Source organism: Aythya marila, assembly GCF_965140915.1.
Source record: "Aythya marila genome assembly, chromosome: 2".
Taxonomy (NCBI): domain Eukaryota; kingdom Metazoa; phylum Chordata; class Aves; order Anseriformes; family Anatidae; genus Aythya; species Aythya marila.
In genome coordinates this window covers 59545721-59566346 of record NC_139043.1, presented here as the reverse complement: position 1 = coordinate 59566346, position 20626 = coordinate 59545721, and the positions used below count along the sequence as shown (strand labels likewise).

The 20626-nt window shown below is 39.6% G+C and overlaps 1 protein-coding gene across 6 annotated transcripts in view; it reads left to right on the top strand.

The window, feature by feature from the left end:
• Positions 1–11438, top strand: part of CDK13 (cyclin dependent kinase 13) — a 51819-nt gene extending 40381 nt beyond the window's left edge. The window contains exons 12-14 of one of the 6 annotated variants that reach the window (XM_082753546.1): positions 1594–1745; positions 4865–5251; positions 6389–11438. In XM_082753546.1, coding sequence (XP_082609672.1) covers positions 1594–1745; positions 4865–5251; positions 6389–7245 — 1396 coding nt within the window. In that variant the 3' untranslated portion in view covers positions 7246–11438. Of the gene's footprint in view, positions 1–1593; positions 1800–4684; positions 5252–6388 lie in introns of all 6 variants that reach the window. The other 5 variants (XM_082753545.1, XM_082753542.1, XM_082753544.1 and 2 more) reach the window with 5 other exon arrangements.
• Positions 11439–20626: the final 9188 nt, after the last annotated feature.

The window sequence follows — 20626 nt, the reverse complement described above, 5'->3', positions numbered from 1 at the left end:
ACAAACAGAAGTGAAAAATTTTGTGCGTTTTTTTGTTTTTTTCCCTTCTCTGTATGTTTTGAGTGGGAATAGATTGCAAGGTCTAGTAGGGTTTTTGTAGTGACCTGATTGTCACTTCATTTGATACAAATAATGTTTGAACCAACCCCAAGGAAAACAATGGAAAACTGACATAATCTGCAAGTTTAACTCTTCACTCAAGATAGCTGGCTAATGATAGAGCATTTAATAGTTTGAATAAATTGTACCTTCAAGGCAGCTTTTGCTGATTTCTTTCTAATTAGTTACCAAATAGGAAAAATACTTAATTTTAATCTAAGAATTTTATTCAAAATCTTTCAAGACTTACCTGTTACAGGTTTTTACTAATGGTCCTGATGCATGAGATAAAGCGTTTCTCTCATAATCTGAATATGATTACATATTATCAGTGGCTGAATATTAGTAATGAGCAATGTTAAATACTAGGCTATTCATTAAAATCTTGGAAACACTTTGTGGCATGTTGCTTATATGCATTTTGAAGTAAGTGAATGGAAAGAAATTATTACATTTTTTTTTTCCAGGGGTTTGGTAATCCATCTATTGTAGAAGCTGATACAGGAAAATTTGGAACAAATGATTAATTGGCGTCCTTTTAAGAATTAAGAAGCACACCCACATTTAACATAGTCTTCAGGGGAAAGTGTTGACTGTTCTCAAGAAAGAATAAAGTTCCTTTTTGGGAAGGAGTAGCTGCTCATTTAAGAAATTGTTGATTGCAAGTTGTGACAAGTTCCTATATTGTTCCAAATTGTTGCGGACTAAATACCCGGCAGGTCTTTGACCTGCGATGTGAAGGGAGAGAATAAAGGAAACAGTTGTCATAATTTCCTTTCCAATGGCTCTTGTCATCTGACACCTCATTTTTTCCATGTTCCTGGGTGAGAGAACTGCTCAGACAGTTATCAATTTGTAATGGGAAAGCAAAAGGCACTATTTTAATGCCTCTGTCAATATTTCCATAAGCTATAGGATGGGGCTCTGTGTTCCTCAGGAGGTCAGAATTGAGATGCCTGCAGGGAATAGTAATGGAAGGACAGAACCCATAGCAGATGAGTTGCACAGAAGATTTTTGCCTTTGTTTTTTTCTGTTTTAAAGGACTGGGATATCCCTTGTTCTTCCTAGCATCCTAAATTTGCTAGTGTTAAGTACTATCTATTCCTGCAACTGTTTTTTTCCCCTTGTTTGCCTGTGCTGTATGACTACAAATAATGGAGAGCTGTGTCTCCTTCTGTGGACAAATACATCTTGGCAGATGTGGTACTTCTACAAGCAAGAAAGTAATGTTGATTGTCATTGAAAGATACTTTTTCTGCCAGAGGGACCTGCGCTTGTGAAATAGGCAGCTGAAAAAGAGCTTTCATCCAAGAAAGAGTTCTCGAGATTTTGCTGGCTCTGGGTGTTTTCTGATGTATTTCTAAATTTCAGCAGGTTCTTCTTTACAACAGTTACATTATGTATAATTTGAGCATTTATTTTACCACTGTGGTTAAAAAACACTTTTAAAAAATCCAGGATAAAACTGATGATCTCTTATTTTTTTTTTGCAGCCTTCCTTTGTGGCAGGATTGCCATGAGCTGTGGAGTAAGAAACGCAGAAGACAGAAGCAGATGGGCATGACTGATGACGCAACAGCAACTAAAGTCCCTCGGAAGGACCTGTCTCTAGGCATGGATGAGAGCAGAACCAACACCCCACAAGGCATGCAAACTTCTTCCCAACTCAAAACTCAGGGCAACTCTAGTGTAGCACTTGGTCAGTAAATATTTTCAGTTCTTATAATTACCTTCTACTTGGATTGCACCTCTAGAAATTTTAGATGTTATTTTCAGAGTACTGACATCTCCTGGATTCTTGAGGGAGGAACGGCATTGTAAGTTAAATCTTTTGTTACAAAAGATTTGCCTTCATTTTTGGAAACTGGGCATTTCTTTTAATTTTTATTTAAATTTTTGATTTGGCCAGTACAACTACTTTGTTCTTTGTTTTGAGAGGATTTGATCTCTTGCTCATCTGTAGATCTTCAGTAATCCCACTAGTCAGCTGCTGCTCTAAGTTCCTCACATTCTACAGAGATGGATGGAGTTTTATTGGTATTGATAAACTGACCCAAAGGCAGATTTTAAAAGAATCATCACTTCAAATAAAACAGATTGCCTCAGCATGTTATGTTAGTCTTCAGCTTTCCAAGTTGTTTGGGCTGAACCAACTCTTAAAAATAAATAAATAAAAACCCAAATAACTCTTATAACAAGAAGTAACCACCTCTGTAGCTTGCACAGACACTGATTCTGAAACATTTCTGAAGTATTTTGCTAGGAGACCAATATTGTGAATATAATATAAAAAATAAAGTCATGGTCTCCTTGCATTGACACCACTTGAGATAATATAAAGTGGATACCTGATACGTTTAATTTAGATCATTTGTAGTTGTGCAAAGTGACCTTAAATCCTGACAGTGATACAGGAGTTCATCTGAAGAAAAACAAGAAAAGGATTCACTGAGCATGAAAATTCTTTAATACTAACCACGTTGAGTTAACTCTTCATTTAACAGCACAGAGTTCCAAATATGCTGTGAAAAGATAGAAAAAGTATTTTTTTTTTTTCATATTTTATCGCAGTTTATTGCTTCTTGCTCCTGTTCATCCTGTTTCTTACTCTAAGCTGGCTGTGAGCTTCTGCCACTAATTAAGCTTAAGCTAAAGCTTTGGCAGCATTTTCAAAGAAGACTTTCTGTAGCCCTTACAATTTTTTCCCCACAAATGAATAATGTGTAAGAGTTTAATAAGTCCAGAGGATAATAGTTATTTTCTTTCTGCTTTTATAACATGTAGCTTGTTGGTGGTCTAATGCGCTTATTAGTCATGAATGCTAACAATGCAAAATAAACTAAACAACTAGGGAAGGAATCTTTCAGATCTAAAATATATTTGCCCATAATTACATAAAAAATATATCTAGGTAGGGAAGACAGAATTTTAATTTTCAGGGGAGCTTAGACAGTTCAGCATTGAGATGTATTAAACTAAGCAATTCCTGAAACCCTTATGCACCTTAGTTAAAATCATCCAAAAGGCACACTACAGGACTCAGTGTACATGCTGTATGCGTGCTTAAAGCTGCTGCATTTTTTTCTGAGTGCCAGAAAGAGGTTTAAAATGTTGTGGATGAATTGCTAATGTTCTGCTTCATGAATGGGAACCCTGCCTATTGCATCTTAGAATTTAAGAGGAGATACGTGAAGCTCATTAATTTTGTTCTGGTAGAAACTGCTAGGTTTCCCAGAAAACAGTTAGCTCTTGGACTTGAAAGTAGCCAAGAATATAAAAATAGGTAGGTTAGTTACCCTTCTTTGACATTTTCACATTGACAAGCTGGGAGATGTTTGGATGTTATTTCTATTACCACCCTCAGATGTCACAAAATCAACTGTTAAGCATGACATCTGGGTGAGATCCAACAGTAAAAGGCATCAGAAATTATATTTTTTTCCTCTTGCCAAATAAAATATGGTTTTATTTTTACATTTATATAAATATATAAGATCTTTGAAATCCTTGGAACCTGCCAGAGTAAGTTCCAAGTGCTTGCATCCTGGTGCATATCCACAAGTGGGGTAATGGGTTGTGGGTTTTGCAGCGCTTTCCGGCTGTGCTCTTCTTACTTTTGCGAGGCAAGTACTTAAGGTTTTACATGTATGTGACCATTTCTTCAGGTGTGGCTTTGAATCTGCCATGAATGAATATATTAGGGTATCAGCAGACAGACAAGGATAGAAGAGAACAGAAGGTGTTTGTGTTGACTTGGGTTACAGAAATTCAGAGAAATACACACCCATTTTTTACTTTCTTACTTTTCCCAAAGTTATCTGCTCTTGGGGTATGCTGAAATCCATGGCGCTTCGCTTCTCCTTTCAAAATAAACTAACACAATGGCTGTTTGAAATTAAGAAAATATTTCTAAATTCTGACTTCCTTATTTATCTATTTTCCCCTGCATCATCATAATTTCTTCTTGAGTGTAGCAAATAAATTCAGTTCTGAAAAAAAGAAAAAAGAAGGATATCATCACAAACCTGCATTTTCCTGCTACTCAGTGATTGACTGCTTGTCCTTAAAACTCTGCATGTGCTTTTTTGAATTTATACTGCTAGCTTCTGGGTCACCTACAGCCTGGTCACTTGAGCAGGTGTTAGAATCCAGATGCTGAATTAGAATGGGCCAGAATGTGACTGGAAATGCGTTTTGCAGATGGCCACTTTTTAACAGAGGGATGTGATATGTCAAAGATAGGAAATTTTGTGGGGATTGGAAATTTTACAGCTGCCTAAAGCAGGTGGCCTTAAGCCCCAGCTTAGTTGTACTGTGGAAAATTGAGCTCCAGCTTGATGTTTTTCATCTGTCCAAGTGCACGTGTGCACCCCTTGGAAGTCACTTTCTTTATATTGGATCTTACTATTCCATTTCCTATAGAGACTCCCCCCAAGGCAGTTAATCTGTAAAAGCATTCCATTTCTATGTTGTCCAAAACCATGCTTTGCCAGTTGTGTCAGCCATGCTAGTTTAGTCTTAATTTTGAGTTTCTGAAGTATGAAAGTTCTAAATAATACTTAAAAACACCTTTTTTGTCTTTAGCAAAAACAAGCACTGGACAGCAGTTAAACCAGAATGAAGTGGCAATCCTGCTAAACCTGCTACAGTCTAAAACAAGTGTTAGTTTGGCACAATTTGCCCAAGTGTTGAATATTAAGGTAAACCCAGAGACTCAGCAGCAACTAAATAAAATAAATCTTCCTGCTGGAATTTTGTCAGCAGGTGAAAAACAGTCAGAACAGCAGCAGCAGCAGCCGCCGCCGCCTCCGCCACCACCGCCGGAACAGGAGCCTCTAAAACAGCCGACCGTCACGCAGCCTCCTGTGCCCCCTGCTCAGCTGAGTCAGCCCAAAGTCGAGACTGACGCTGCCCAGGCAGCCGTACAGAGTGCATTTGCTGTTCTGTTGTCTCAGTTAATAAAGGCTCAGCAAACAAAACAGAAAGATCTGGTGTTGGAGGAGAAGGAAAACGGATCAGGAAATGAAATGTCATTACAACTCAGGCAGCCTCCAGAGCCCACCACTCCTGCGTCTGTCAGCCGGGACGACGTGGAATCGCCAGCACCCGGTTACCCGCACCTGATCAAGTCACTGTACACGGCTGCTGCAGGTACTGGCGGTCTGTGGGGCTAACCAGCAGGTACCTTGAGCAGTGGAGACGCGATAGTTTGGGGAAAGAGTTAACGGGTTAACAATACTGAGTCTGTGTGAGTACAGGAGAGGTGATGACATGATTTTGTCACTGATGGCTGCATCATTTTTTCATAGTCATGGCTTCAAGTGCTAGCCGCTCTGTTTGTTTTGTTCCTTTGGAGGGAATGTAAATGCCTGGCGGGACTTCATGTCTTACTGTCACAGGAGGCATGCAGGCAGAGTAAAAGGTAGTCCTCATTCAACGAGATGCCCGTGCTTTTTCTGATGAAGCAGTTTAATTGATTGTTTTTTATGGGTGTTTGGAGTTTTCTCAGTGGTCCTAGTGTTGGAGAAGACCAGCTTCTCTTGCAAATTCGTAGCTCAGGCTTACTGGTTTTGACTGGGTGTTTAGGTAAAGCCTGTTTTGGGGCGGGGCTATTAATGTTTTTGGTTTTAATGCAGACTAAAGCAATTTCCTAGTGTCAGATTCTGTAAGTGGTTGCCTGTAATGATTGCTAACACACATGGCTGAAGGTCTCAGTTGGGTTATAGTAGTGACTTCCTTAGTTTTCTTGAAGTCTAGAGCTCTGTTTTTGGTTGTCTTGGGCTGCTATTTCAGCTCTATTTTACTGTGGTTTATGCATTGCTCTGTGGTGTGTGCTGCTGTGGAAAGAAATATTCTGAAGTGGTTTGGGAGTGTTTTTCGAGGGTTTTTGAAGTTGTTTTGTTCTTAGCCCTAAGTTTTGCTCCCTGGAAGGACATCCCTTTGTCCCTTGAGATCTATTTTAATGTGTGTGATATGAAAATCTTTTCTGTTTGCTGTTTGAACTTACTAGTGTTTATCTGTTGCTTTAGTGATTGTTTTTCAGAGGAGCTTGTGCTGTTTAACTTTGCTTGGAAATCTTACTTGGAGGAGAACCCTGCATTGCTTTCCTGAGGCAACCAAGCTGTTGCCTTCTCCAAAATAACCCGTCCAACTACTAGTAAACGTTACCTCGGTTCTGATTAACTTACTAGTTACAGACCTCTGTCGTGTTCTGGGAAAGAGTCATTTCCTTTCTGGTATTGTTACTGGAGATTTTTATTCCAAAGCTTTTCTTTTTTATCTGCTTAGGTCCAGAGGATTTGGTTAGGCAGTCTGAGATGAGGCTTCTGAACCGAACACCCGAACAAGAACGCCCTCGGATCTTGCCTCCAGACCAGCGACCCCCAGAGCCACCGGAGCCTCCGCCTCTCACTGATGAAGACCTTGATTATCGGACAGAGAACCAGCATTTGCCTATAAGTAACTCTTCAGGAACAGATCCCCACGCAGGAGTGAAAGCAGCTCTTCTACAGCTGCTTGCTCAGCATCAAGCTCAGGCAACGACGGAGGAGCCAGTACAAACGAGCGTGGATTACCAGGCTAGAGACTCCTATGTAACAGGCCCAGACTACAAGGATAACTTTGGATCGTCTACCTTCTCCTCTGCCCACTATGGCAGTAGCGATGGCATAGGAAGCGGGTCATCAGGAGCATTAGAAAGGAGGAACTTCCTCGGAAACTCGGATATTCAACCTTTGGATAACTACAGTACTGCTTCATCTCACTCTGGTGGTGCCCCTCCTCCATCTGCCTTTTCAGAATCCTTTCCCAGCTCAGTAACTGGTTACGGAGACATTTACCTCAACACTGGCCCCATGCTATTCAGTGGAGATAAAGACCATAGGTTTGAATACAGCCACGGCCCAATCTCAGTCCTGGGGAGCAGCAGCGATGCTTCCGCAGGGCCGGAGAGCACTCATCCTCTGCCCGCCAAGATGCACAACTACAGCTACGGAAGTAACTTACAGGAAAACCCCGGTGGCCTCGGCCACATGCATGGACAGACTTGGACTTCCCCTGCCCAAGGACCTGGCTATTCCCAAGGATACAGGGGACACATTAGCACGTCTGCAGTGAGAGGGCGAGGCAGAGGATTACCATATTGAGTATCTGTTTTTCCTCAGGCACATCATTTTTATCTGGAAAAACTTTTTTTTTTTTCTAGCTGCAGTTTAAAGCAGCAGTTCAACAGACTTGAATAATGTTAATTCAACAGCTTTATTTTTATGTGGAAAAGGGTCTTGCATACAGTAGGAAAAATTAAAAATGCTTAAAACTCATGCTGTCTGAAAACTAGATGAATTGATTGTACATGTTCACAAACTCTAGTTCTGAATTTTATTTTGTATTTTGGCAGTTTTAAGTGGATGCTAAATTTAGGGACATCAGCTTTTTATGGCACTCTTTCAGATCTTCTGAACTATGCACATTTGTGCTTTTTTTGTAAGTTTGGACCAACTTTTATGTAAAAAAAAAAAAAGATTTTACAACAATCAAAGCAGGGCACTGATTTATTTGGTATTTTTCTTTTTACAGAACTACCTTTAGTCAAAGGTCACTGTCAGTCTTTGCACTGCTTTCAGTGTTATTGTGGAAGGTGTACTTTGTGCTCATTTCAGATAATAAAACACAACCTTTCTCTTGATGCAAAATTTTATAAATATTTGGTCAATGTTATTTTTTTTTTCTTTCAAAAAAAAAAAGGAATGGATGTTCTGGTAAAATGTTCTCTCCATCTCCCAGGCTTGTTTATATAAAAACTGTTTTACTTGAATGGTAAGTGCCTTAACATGTAAGCTTAAGGTGTGCAAAAATTTGGAAGTACTTTATGAATCGATGCGAAAATAATACTTAAACCTACGTAGTTGAGATGAAAATTCAAATAATAATAATAGGAAACTCAAATAGGTCATAACCTTGTGCTGTTTACTTCATGTGGGCCAGTTACTTAGAGACCTAATCTTATCTTGATGAAGTCATAATCTCCAAACTGAACTTCATAAGAAACTATGAAAGTGAGGAGAAAAATGAAGAGTAGTTTTTCCTCAGCTCCCCCTTGGAGTTGTAGAAATTGTGTGACTTCTTCTGCCAAATAAACTATGCTTTATATGTCCTTACCAAGTGGTGAAATAGTTTTTCCTCTTAAATGTCAACAGCAGTAATTACTTTACTTTGTGTGAAAAGCTGACACTGTCTTCTTTTTACCACAAATACTGCATTATGGGAAGTAACCAAGGGCAAAATGACCAGTATTAAAAGCAACAGCAAAACATTTTACACTAGCTATAACGCTATGTAAGCTTGTGATTGTGCCAACTAATCGTCTTTATATCTGATGTTCCACTGAGCATTTCAGTATTGGAATTGAGTCTCCTTCAACAACTGATAAAATGACTGTAGTTATAACTCTTAACCAAGAGCCACTCCTCATTAATTACAATGTCCAGCATGTTTTCTTTTCCTTCGACATCAAGTGGTCCCTCTCCTGCAGAGAGGAAGTATGATTATATTTTGCATGTATGTAAAAGAATGTTTTAAAGCCCATATTGGAAACAATTTTCCAACTGATTATCCAGTTGACAAATCGGTACCTTGTGTAACTGAGTGTTTAATTATTACTTTTTAAAAAGTAAAATTTCTACTTACACTATTACAAATGTAGTCTCATCGGTGACTTTTTGGACTTTCAGAATAGAAGCCAAAGTTGTTGGTGTTTTATTTTGTTTAGTTCAAAATCCTGGTTGTCATTTATGGCTAAGTACCACCTTGTAGAGCATGGAAAAAGTCACTTTGCTAAATACATAGCATTTGAGAATCTGGCAGATGAAAAATGGAGATGTCCCTGTAAGTCTTGCAGTTGCCTTTACTAGGCACAGGGGAATCCTACCATCTGAAAATAAAATCAACCTGGACAAATACTTGTGACTCAAATAGCCTGTGCATAATACCAGAATTTCATGTGTGAGTTACTGTGTGCTGGGTAGGTTTCCTTGCACAAGGACATCCCTGCAGTGTTTTTCTGCTAGCAAAATCTTAAAGGCAGAAATCGTGAGTGTCATTTAGGTACAGACAGTGTCAGCTGAGGCTTTTGTTTACTAATTGATAAAAAATATTCTCTCAGTGTTCAGATGCACACATTTTTTTTTCAAAATCAGGATAGATTTTCAAAGTTGTTTTCACTAAAAATTGCAGCCCGGTGTTACTTTACTGCAGTTCAAATGTAAATGTTTGCTAAAAAAGCAGGTAAGTTCAAATGGAAGGCAGACCTCCAAGAGGACTAAACGATTTAAATTTCAATACAAAAATATAAGGAAATTTTCTCCTGCTTTCCTCCTGGAGATAAATGTTCAAGTCAGTCTCTTTTGAATGAGTAAGTGACTGCGGTTTGATTACTGACTGGCAGTAGTCTGATGTTGCATCATTCCACTGAAATGGATTTTAGTCTTCAGATACAAGAATGCCAGCGTGAGTATTCATGTCTATGATGAATACGAAGGAGATGGAGTAGACAGTTGACTTCCAGACATATCAAGACCAAAACTTGCACACTGTTGCAGATGGTATTGCGCGATGACTTTTTCCCAAATTCAGTTTAAAGATCACTAGCCTCTGAGTGAAAACTCTATTCCTGGGGCAGCGGTGTTGGCAATAATGTGGAGACCAGGTTGACGTGTTTCCATATGTGATAACTACAAAGAGGTTTTCCCTTCTCTGCAACCCAGGGGATCTTGGCTCTTTCACCAACTCGTTCCTCCTGGGCAGGCAGCAGTTGAGCAGGGGCTGCAGGCAGGTGTGCTCTGCCCATCCTTGGCCTGGGGGCAGCCCATGGCAGGAGGGTTTCTCCCTGTGGCCACGCTGCCCCGGCCCAGGAGTTGCATCTCAGCAGGTGAGCAGCCAGGGAACGGGCCAGGTCTATGGACTGCCCATCCACGTTCATTTGTACCGGGCCTGTGTGTTATTTATCAAAATGTCCTTAATATAAAGTCACAAGGTGCTTACATCAGTTCAGAATTTGACCTTTTTGAGCAATTTTCACTCAGCAGAGTGAGTCTGTCCTAGCGTGACTTCTTACATCGCGTGGCTGTTGCATTTTTGACGCAGTGGTAGGCATTCTGAAAACCGCATTACTTTTCTGTGGAGCTGTGGCTTTTGTTACTTTTCCCCCCATTCTCTTGGGTTTACGTTTTCTGTGCTGCAGTTCCAAAGTGTGCTACAGAGACCTGGACACTACATCAAAAAGTAAGTGTTGTGTGTTTGTATTTCTAAATAAACATAGCAAAATACTGTAATAATGGACTCGAGTAGTGAGTATTTCATTATTTATATTAAGTGGACTGTAGCCATACCAAGAGGAAGGATGTGAGCACAACTGGACTGCTATGACTATGACTTAGGACGCTTAGACTCATAGAACAATTAAAATAAGCCAAAGGAAGAGGAAAACAGCTTTTATCCCGGATTGCTAGGTCTTCTTACCTGGAACAGAAGGAACGGTGTTTGGGGAGGGGTGTGAAAATACATATATCTTTAAATGTTAATATAATTTCTTGGAAAGGAAATATAAAACGGCAAACTTTTATATTTTCTTACGGTTCTGTAAAACTTGGTCTGTTAAATCTTGCCACAGCAGTGTAAAGCGCTTCCTGCCAGCAGAGGCGATAAGTGCTGTAATGTTAACTTCAAAAGGTCGGAGTGCTGCTCTTTCACTTGGTGCTTGTTGCACCAGGAGGTTTTGGTGTGGTTGGATCAGTTTAATTGGTAACTGTGTGGTAAAAACCGAAGCACTGAAGGTGACTTACGTAGGATACCTCTTGTCTGCAGGCAAATTAGATCTCAGACCATGAATTCCATTTCCAAGAGAGAAAATCTCGGATGTATTTCTTGCGTTCTTGTAGCTAATAAGACACGCAAGCATTTTACATAGCACGTTTTTCCGGGCTATTCTGTTGCACCGTTGTTTTTTTTTTTTTTTTTTTTTTTTTTAATATGAGGCAACTGGCTATTTCCCGTCTTGACAGTTGTGGGATGTTCTTCATACATGGGCGTGTGTTAAGAAATTAAAGAATCACAGAAAAGTGATTTGAGTTCTGTATTTAAAAGATGAAATGACCTTGGTTAAAGTTGAACTAACTTTTGCTTATCAGGGTGAAGAATACTTTATTGCAGGAGTTATTTCAAGACAGCCTAATTTAATATAATCAAACTGTTATTCTTCAGCTTGCTTACTCTTTGTTATTTTAAGCCATCTGTATATAAAATGTATTGTGTGGCCTGTAAATAAAATACATGAAAACTTGAAGTTTTTCATTGTTTTCCCTCTCTGGTTATCAACTGGCGTTTATAAAGAGCTCTGGGTTGAACTCTGAATTGTTTTTTCAGTATGCAAGTGAGTGTGATTTTCAGCATGTTCAAATATCAAAGGTTATTCAAGAAAGTATATCCCGCTCTGCTCCTTTTCAGAAGGCAAGCACAGGGCGGTGCGAGTGCTTGTTCTGGAGGGGGGATGCAGCTTGGCTCGCTGCAGGTGCAAGGCGCAGCACGGCACCGACCACCTTAGTGAGGAAGCTGCAGCAAAAGCAGGAGGCTGAGAAGAACCGGCCCTTCCGGGGCTGCGAAGGTGCTGCTGCTTCAAGCGCTGCTGCAGCCGGAGCGATGTGTTCAAAGCAGTGGGAAATCGCAGACAGACCCAGGTATTTTCAGTACCTGCTGGTACGCACTCAGTGCTGGTGAGGCGGTGTAAATCCAGCACGACTTCAGCAACCGCGCGTTGAATGCCTGAGGCCTCTCTGCTTTTTTTCTGCCTTATCACCTAATCTAATGAAAAAAGAGCACCTCTTTCAACAAATGTTGTTTCCATCCAAAACTAGGCCACTTCCCATATCTTCCATGCTTTTAAAGCGTGTTGGGCAGACAACTGCTCTCCTCGCACCAGGAGCACGTTAGCAGAGGTGGAAGAGGCGCAGTGAGGGTGCGGTGGGAAGTTAGGCAGGTCAGTGCTGGTCACGCTGACGTCAGGCTGACAAAAAGCCAAAAGGATCTCATTTTGGAGAAAATACTTCGGCAGCAGGTATAATGGAAGCCTGGGTTTTTCTTCAGATGAACAATTCAAGCTGTACTACCCAGGATGTCGACTCGGGATTAGGTTGCTTCTAACAGGATTAGGTTGCTTCTATTTGTAAGGCGTCTTGGTAAGCCCTGAAAGACCATGGAGCAGAAGGCGGTAGCATTCACCAAACTCCCCCATCACCTGTAAGAGAAGTAAGAGTGCTTGGCAGCTACAGCAAATAAGTGGAGAGAAATTTTCATTTGACAAATGAGGAGAACTGCTGCTTTTTCCTAGTCAACTGTGTTTACTTCCACAAAGCTTGTGGGTTCTCCCTTGAAAGCCACTTGCTCGTTATGGCTGCTTATTTTGTGCTTTTTTTATTGCCTGTGGAGAGAGCTTGCAGTCAGCATGATTTAACTCAGGGAGAAAATTGAGTTTGATGTAATTTTTCCTCAGGTATAGCAGCACTTACTAATAGGCAATACTCGGATCGCTTTTCACAGCCCGGCTTCGGTTCTGCTTAAATAATTCCTCCGAGGGTACTTGGGATGTACGATTGCTAGGGCAAATCCGCAGAACGTGATGAATGCGTCTCTAATACAGCTTCTTCCAAAGAGGCTGTGTAAAGTTTTTTTTCAACACTTGAAAATGTGGTGTGAAAAAGACAGAGCTGGGTAGAACATGGAATATTTTGGTTACAAAACCCACCCTTGGAGCTGCTAGTACTCGCGTAGCAGGCCTGGCAGCCACGTGCTGCCTGTAAAGTAACTAAAGGGGATTAGCTGGCTTCTGTGGTTAGTGCTCGGCCTGTGCTGATGTCTGCCTCTGCTCTCCCTCTCTCCTCATACCTGCTGCAAGACCTCCTTTGCTCAGCTGCCATGTGTTGCTCCTGCCAGACCTGCTCTCATCACTGTCCCCTCTGTCTCATCTGACTGGTGTGGGTAGGATGTGGGCTTCTGCAGCTGGGATGGGACATTTCCCCTCACCTCGTCTTTCAAAGCTGATTGATCGCTTGTGCTAGAATTTCTGAGGGATGTTAGTTTTCTCCTCTGTGAAGAGTCATAGCAGGAAAATACTGCATATGTGGGTACAGTTTTGTTGTTTAAGGAGGGAAGATCCATGCACCTATCTCCTGGGCTGCTTCTCTAGATTAAAAAGAATGCCTCAGCCAAAAAGTGCTTTCTGTTTCAATAAATCACTAGAATTTGAACTACCAGACTGGCCCAGCTCTGTGGTAAGGTTTCCTGCTGCACCGATCTGCTCTTCTAAGTCTAGTTCCCTTCCGTTTCACCCAGATGAGTGAGTAGCTGTGTTTATAACCCACCAATAACAACAGGCATTTTTTTTCCTTGCTATTGTTTCATATTTTTTTCGATGTACTAGCATATAAAGAGGAAAGTGTATGCAATGGGTCATAGAGCCACAAGGCAAGCACTTTACTTTGTCTATAAGACAAAGTACCATGTCTGGCCCTTCATCCAACAAGAATGTCCCTCATTTTTCTCCCTTTTTTTTTTTTTTTTTTTTTTTTTTTTGTCAGACTGAGCCCTTGCAGGTTTTAAAAATCCCTCCTCACAGGGAGCAGAGAGGTGGATCTTGTGTTTCAATGTGAGGAAAATCGGTAGATGAGAACTGAAAACAAACTGGAAGCGCGGTTTCCCCTGCATGAAAGAGCTCTGAGGTGCCTTGGCATCTGGGAGGCAGGGGAGACCCAACTACTAAATGATGAAACCCAACCAGAGACCACCATTTTGTTTAGTTCCCCCTTCGTGATCAGGTGCCCGGTGTGGCAGGCCTGCCTGCGGGTGGGTGATGTCCCTGCGGTGGCGGAAGTCTCTGAGCCCTCAGGGAAGCGGTGGGACTGTGGCACCCAGTTAAATAGCAAAGGGAGTGGTTTTGATCCGAGTTTCCTTCATGGAGTCCTAGCATCTAGAGTTCGGATACAAGCCCCAGGCATGAGTCAATTAATTCATGGTTGGAAGCACATCAGAACAGCCAAAATGCCATCACTGGTTCAATGACGACGCCATTTTTGGTGCTGCTAGTCCTCTGGAGCACATAACCATGTGGGATCCACTGGGGTGGACCATTCTTCACTGCCTCTGCAAGAAGGGAATACCTGCCTCTTGTCAGCATAGCTTGTGAGCACAGCATGACCCTTCTCACCTGGCCTTGGGGGTGATGGAGGCTAGAAGGTGGCTGCTGCTGTCATCTGGAATAAAGGGGCTTGTCTGAAGTCACGTAGGATGTCTACAGTGAAGTGAAGAGCTGAATATGGGTTGTTCTGCCTTGGTTACAACACTGAGTGTGGAGATGAGCACGCAGGTGTTCCAGTTTTTGCACTGCAGCACTGATATTTGTCTCTACTATAAGCTGCTAGACAAGATAAAATGGAGGTCCTCTTTCTCAGGCTCTGAGGAGCCCTGATTTTTTTGAAGGAGATGCTTTTCTAGTAATGTTGCTATTCCCATGCGTTGATGTTTAGATTGTAGTGCAAAAACACAAACATTGCTGTGTAGCAACTTAAAAACCAGTGTTACTGATGTTGATGTTTTTATCTTCTGTTTCTCAGAACAGGCCTTCCCCCTTTCTTCACGTGTAGAGTTGCTTAAAATGAAAACCCATCACTGCCTTGAGAAACAAAGGATGTTGTGTGCAATGCACAAAATCAGCAGCTGAATTTGTTACTGTGTGGTCCTGTAACGCTCCCCACCCTGCAAAACTACCCCTTCTGCTTTGGGACAGCCAAAAGATGTAATGATGCCCTACTTAGCCAGACACAAAGAATCTCCTCGGGTTTCTTGCCCATGTTGAGCTGTGTTGAGGTTTGGTTGTTGGCACATAAACTGTTGTCCCTGCGCTCTTGTTAAGCTGATGCTGATGCTGTGAGCAGTTCTGGTAATGGCCCCAGTGATCCAGAAAAAGCTCGTTTTTGTCTAGCTTGCTTCTCTGAGCAGAAAAGGGAAATCTGTATGGTAACTGATGTCCGGACTTTTCTGGCTCTTTCTTTAGGGTTTGTGATGAAAAATGTTCTTTTGGTTGACAGAAACTGGGACCAGAGATGGTGAAAATGCAACAGAGATTATTTTCCCTCTTTAAAACTTGTGTCATTTCCATGCTGGAGCACTTGCTGTCAACATGACCACCCCATCGGGTAACCTGGCAGTGGACTGTCTGACCATGTGGGCACCTTCCTGCTTTCTACACTGCTACTGTGGAACAAACAGTAATTGTACGCATTTACATGCGTAGTTTTTTGTGAAAATTGTTCATGGAGGGGGGGGGGGGGAGGGGAATAGACTAAGAACTACAGAAGACATGGGAAATGAAAAGAAATCTATCAATTATGTAGAAGAGAAGTGGAGTAGTAAGTAATAATTAAAAACTTCTCTGCAGATGTTCTGGTGATTCCACATCAGGAAGATATTACTCTAAATCTGGCAGATTTTGTTAGAAACTACGTATGTTTTTCTCCCCAGATTGCTTCATGTTATGGATTGCAGATCCTGCTCTGAGACTTCCAAGCAAGCACATACAATTATGCAAGATAGTGAAAGAAGACATGCAGGTAGTAGTAATAATTTTTATTTGCAAACTGTACTTGCAGTTACAATATTGCCTTTTGGGAACAATGACCAAAAAAAAAAAAAAAAAAAAAAAAAACAAACAAACAAACAAACAAAAAAAACCCACATAGAATTCAACAGGCCTGTTCTATCATAAATACAAACCTATTTTAGTTTATATCATAAGATAAACCAGAGATGGCTTTCTCTCTTTCTCTTTCAGTTGGTCTCATGGGAGACTCCTTTTTTTAAAACAGCATTTAAGTCGTAACCATAAGGATGCAAATTCCTTATTGACCTCCAGGGAAAAGTTTTGCATGCTTTATTGAAACACCTGTCATTTGTTGTAGATAACAAATACTCCTCCCTTGCAGCCTATTGACTCTTCTTTTTCATTTTTTAATTCCTGTATTAAGGTTTCAGGATCACAGAGCTTTTTGTACTACAAAAACTATTACTTTATATGCTTTATTATGGGCGAATCAAAGCATTATGTTGGATCTGAAATCTAGTACATTCTGGGTTTATTAAAAACATAGATTTATGGCAGATACAGCGTGATGAAACTATGGTGCTGTTGGCTTTGCAAAAAAGGCAAAATGTGAAATGCAGAATGGATAAGCCAGTATCAACTCTGAATCAAGAAAATAATCTTAACTATCTTATTTTAGTGTGCTCAGAATATATGCACACATGACGTTACATTTTTATAGAAATTGCATACAATTAATGTGGATATAGATTCTTAAGTGCAGAATCTAGGTGAAAAAGGCTAAAAATAAGCAAGCCACATGTCACATATGTATTTAGTAGGCTGCTAAGTAAATAAATGGTTCTTTTCAGTTACTTTTGAAAGCAACATTCGTTTAAAAGGTCTTTTTTTTTTTTTTTTTTTTTTTCTGGAACAATCTGAATGAAAACAATGTTTGAGAAAATGTCAACACTGTAAAGAAACTTTAATTTTAACCAAAATCTTTTGGTGAAACTGGCATGACTACCTAAAAAATCTGCTCCTCTTGAAGTTGTAGGGAGAAGGGGAGAAACCATCATCCAACAGAATTACACAGTTACTACGAAGTCCAAAACAAATAAATTGGTACTTTAAAAATTAAGTGTTTCTGTAGAATTGGGAAGATGCAGTGAGAAAGAGAGGGCTAACTTACATTGACAAACTAAAAAAAAAATAAAAATCTGATGCCTCCTCCCAACAACAAAAGAGGTTGCAGATGACATGAGAAGATCCAGGTTTCATAGGCAGGTTTCATATGAACATCAAATTGAGGTGCTTCATTAACCCTAATCCAATATGAGGGAAAGTATTTCTAAGTGTATTTTAAGGGAGATCAATATTCAAAACCAAATATATTTCCAAATATCAGAAAAGGGGATAAATCTTTCTACACATTTAACAATAATTTATCAGGACAAACAATTTAACAGGACAAAATCAGCATGAGGAACATAGAAGCATGTGCCGTACTGCTCATTGATGGTTTAACTGGACCCCTACTGCTTGAGTTCTCTTCCAACAGAGTTATCATTTGGTTGCATGACACTTTGACAAGCTGTGTGACTCTGTTGGAGGATTTCATGGTACAGGAGAGAAAACACATCAACAGCAGCTATTCCCCTGGACACCAACATTATTATAAGCACATAAACAGACCCAACAAATTGGATTAGCTTTCTAATTTCTAGGATTTTGTAAAGCGTGTGCTTCAGTGTACTGGAAAAGCTGGCAATTGCTGCTGTGCTTCAGAGCAGTTCTAAAACTGTTCATAAGTGGGAAGTAAGAAAGCTGCTCAGGCTGACATTAAATGTTCTGCAGTAAGTCAGAAAAAGCAAGAAATTGGGTTTGTAATAGTTGTGTTACGCACCTAGTGTTTTCTGAAACATCTACATCGTGCAATATATTATTTTGTAAGAATTTTAAATTCAATGATTCAAGAGCTTAAGCACTACTACCGATACATTAACATTTTATATTTGATTTTCTGTAGCTTTTAAAAAGTAAAATGCATGAAAAGGCTTGTAATTATTATGTTGATAGTTTTATGCTCTAGGAAGAGATTATAGCACTTTTAAACTCCTGTCAAAAAAGCATTCAAAAAACCCACCATCCAAACAAAACAATACCAAAAAGCTTGAAGACCTGAAACCTCAATCTCTGGATTATTTTTCTGTTTTGCAATATGAAAGTGCATTTTAGAATACTAACTAAGTCATATTTTGCTTTCTGATTCATTAATCAGAAAAGCAGAAGTACATTTGTTTCCAGGAGAAAAGTCAGCAGATGCTTGGCCAGATTATGCACCTATCAGTTATTAAGATATTAGTCATAAAACAAACAAACAAACAAACAAAAAACCAACTAACAAATAAAACTTCTGACTCATTATATTAATGACTAATAAATTTAAAAACTGATTTATTCCATGCTAATTGTTTTAGATTCTCCCACTGGAAAGAGCTACACTTCTGATTATGGCATAAATCTTTCCCATATGCAGTACAATTCAACAATATAATTATCCTCCTCTATTTCTTAGGAGGCTGTGACCTCCACATCTATAGTTGTGCATGAAAACAGAGACTGTTATATTAGTTTGCAATTGTTCCTGCTGTCATTGCAGAGTTTATATCAGACAAAAGGTGAAATCCAAACACCTGTTAACTTCAGCAGGGAATTCAGTTCTGTTCTTCTGTGAATTTCCCTTATGAATGGAATCTTGCTTTTTTATTTTTTATTTTTTATTTTTTTATTTTATATTTTATAAAACTGCCTTTTATTAGAAAAAAAATGTATAATTTGACATAGTTATTTTGGCCAAGGAATTTCATCTCTCCTTGATCCAGTGAACAATACAAATGCATGGATTATCTAAGAAATCACTGGAGATTTTCAGTTGTTCCAAGTCCTTGCACACTAACAACCTAAGAAGGGGATTTATTTTATTAAAAGTAATGTTTCTGAGTCTAGCTGAATTCTTTACAGCAAAATCAAAAGGTGCTTGGGAAAATGAAAGACTTACAGACTTAAATCAGAATCTAGAACATTTTAATGAATAGTTATAGCACAGAAAGAGATGCTTGCAGCATTAGGCAGCTACCCTTCACCATTAGTACAAGTTGGAAAGCATGGCTCTCCCTCTGCTGGCACCCCTTCTCCAAGGAAGGAAACACATTTGCAACTTGCTTTGGAAGTTTTATGGATTAATCAGCTTTAGGTAATGGAGCAGGGGATGCAAACAACACCTGGTCATCTTCTGTCATTAACTAGTGATAAGGCTTAACAGAGACACCTCCTCTTGCTATAATTGGATTTCCCCATTTGTAAAATGATGGAGTAATAGTATTATCCTCTCTAGAGTCTGACGTAATGCTTAATTAAATGTAATTAATGTCTTGGTTAACTTCACATTAGAAGTAACATCTATAAGGTAAATTGGTATTTAGAGGAATATGGGGATTAAATTTATTTCTAGAACTGTGGATTATTTCTCTCCTTGCACAGATCTTTCACACAGGCCTGTCTGGAGCAACACATAAGCAAAATAATTAAGAAATGAGTGCTGATTTGCTGATTTCTAAATCAGATAGAAAAGGGATTGTTTGTGTTGTCAGACAGAAAAGCAAGTAATGGAAACGTGCAGACTTTCACTGAAAGTCTGATGCTTTTTGTCTTGAAATCACTGTTTTCATGTAGTGTCCATAGCTGACTGATCTTCACACCTTAGATGTTTATTATGCTTCACAATTTCCCTTAGCTCACTTTGGGTATACAAAACTTGGACGATTGGATGATTTTGTTCTTTTTTTTTTTTTTTTTTTTTTTTTTTTTTTTTTGTAAGAGAAGCACATTGGATTTGGTACTATATTCTAAAAGAGAGTGTTGTATCATTAGGTATCATTCAAAGGATTATACAGACTCACAGTTGCCAGGATGCTTGGGAGCAAGAAGGAACAGCAGAAAGTGTCTGGGAGCACATGTGCTTCATTGACAGCATCTGGCTCTGCCACCATAGAGTGGCTTTTTATTCTTATGAATTTAAAAGCAGGAAGAACAAAGTGACAGCTGGCAGATGGTAGTGTTTGTCTAACCTGCAGGGAGCTCTAGGACAGTCCTGGCCTGTGCTCTGTCTTGTTCCTGAATGGAGGGGACAGGAAAATGTTATGAAAGAGCTGTTAATTGTTTTAACTCTTTATGCCTGTTGGAGAATAAAGGCAAACGCTGCCTTTCAAGGCCTAAATGACACCAAAGATGGGGTAGCTAATGCTTGAAATTCAGGGTTATTACATGGACTGTTATGATGTTTGTGTTGGGGGTATTGACAGTTTTTATTTTAGATGCCATTCTAACCATTGCACAAAGAGGTGAGGGACAATGAGCACTTACCTCAGTATTTTAATGTGGTGCAATGTTAAGATCGCACATAAACTATCAGTGAAGCTGGTCACATTTACAAAGCAAGACAAAGAAAACTGGAATGAAGTGACAGTGAAAAGGACTGACTGTTACCCTCCAGTGTGACGCTGAAACTAAGGGTTAATAATACACAAGTTGAGGCTATTAATCAGTAGAACTTTAGCATATGATTTTAATGAGATCATAACTTTAAAACATATTAGAAAAGCTTCAGAAAACAGATACAGAAGCAATTCCAGTCCTAGAAAAAAATGTCCTTATGTGACTTTAATGGCTGTATTTAATTGCTACAGAGAATATTCAGCTGTTATTTGATAATCTACCTTTAATAGAAACTTGATATGTGACCCTTTAATACTATATAAAAATTAAAACTATAATCCACTAAGAGAAGCTAATGTTTGACAAAGCAAACCTAAACAGAAAGCAGATTTTTAAGTGGTAGGTTG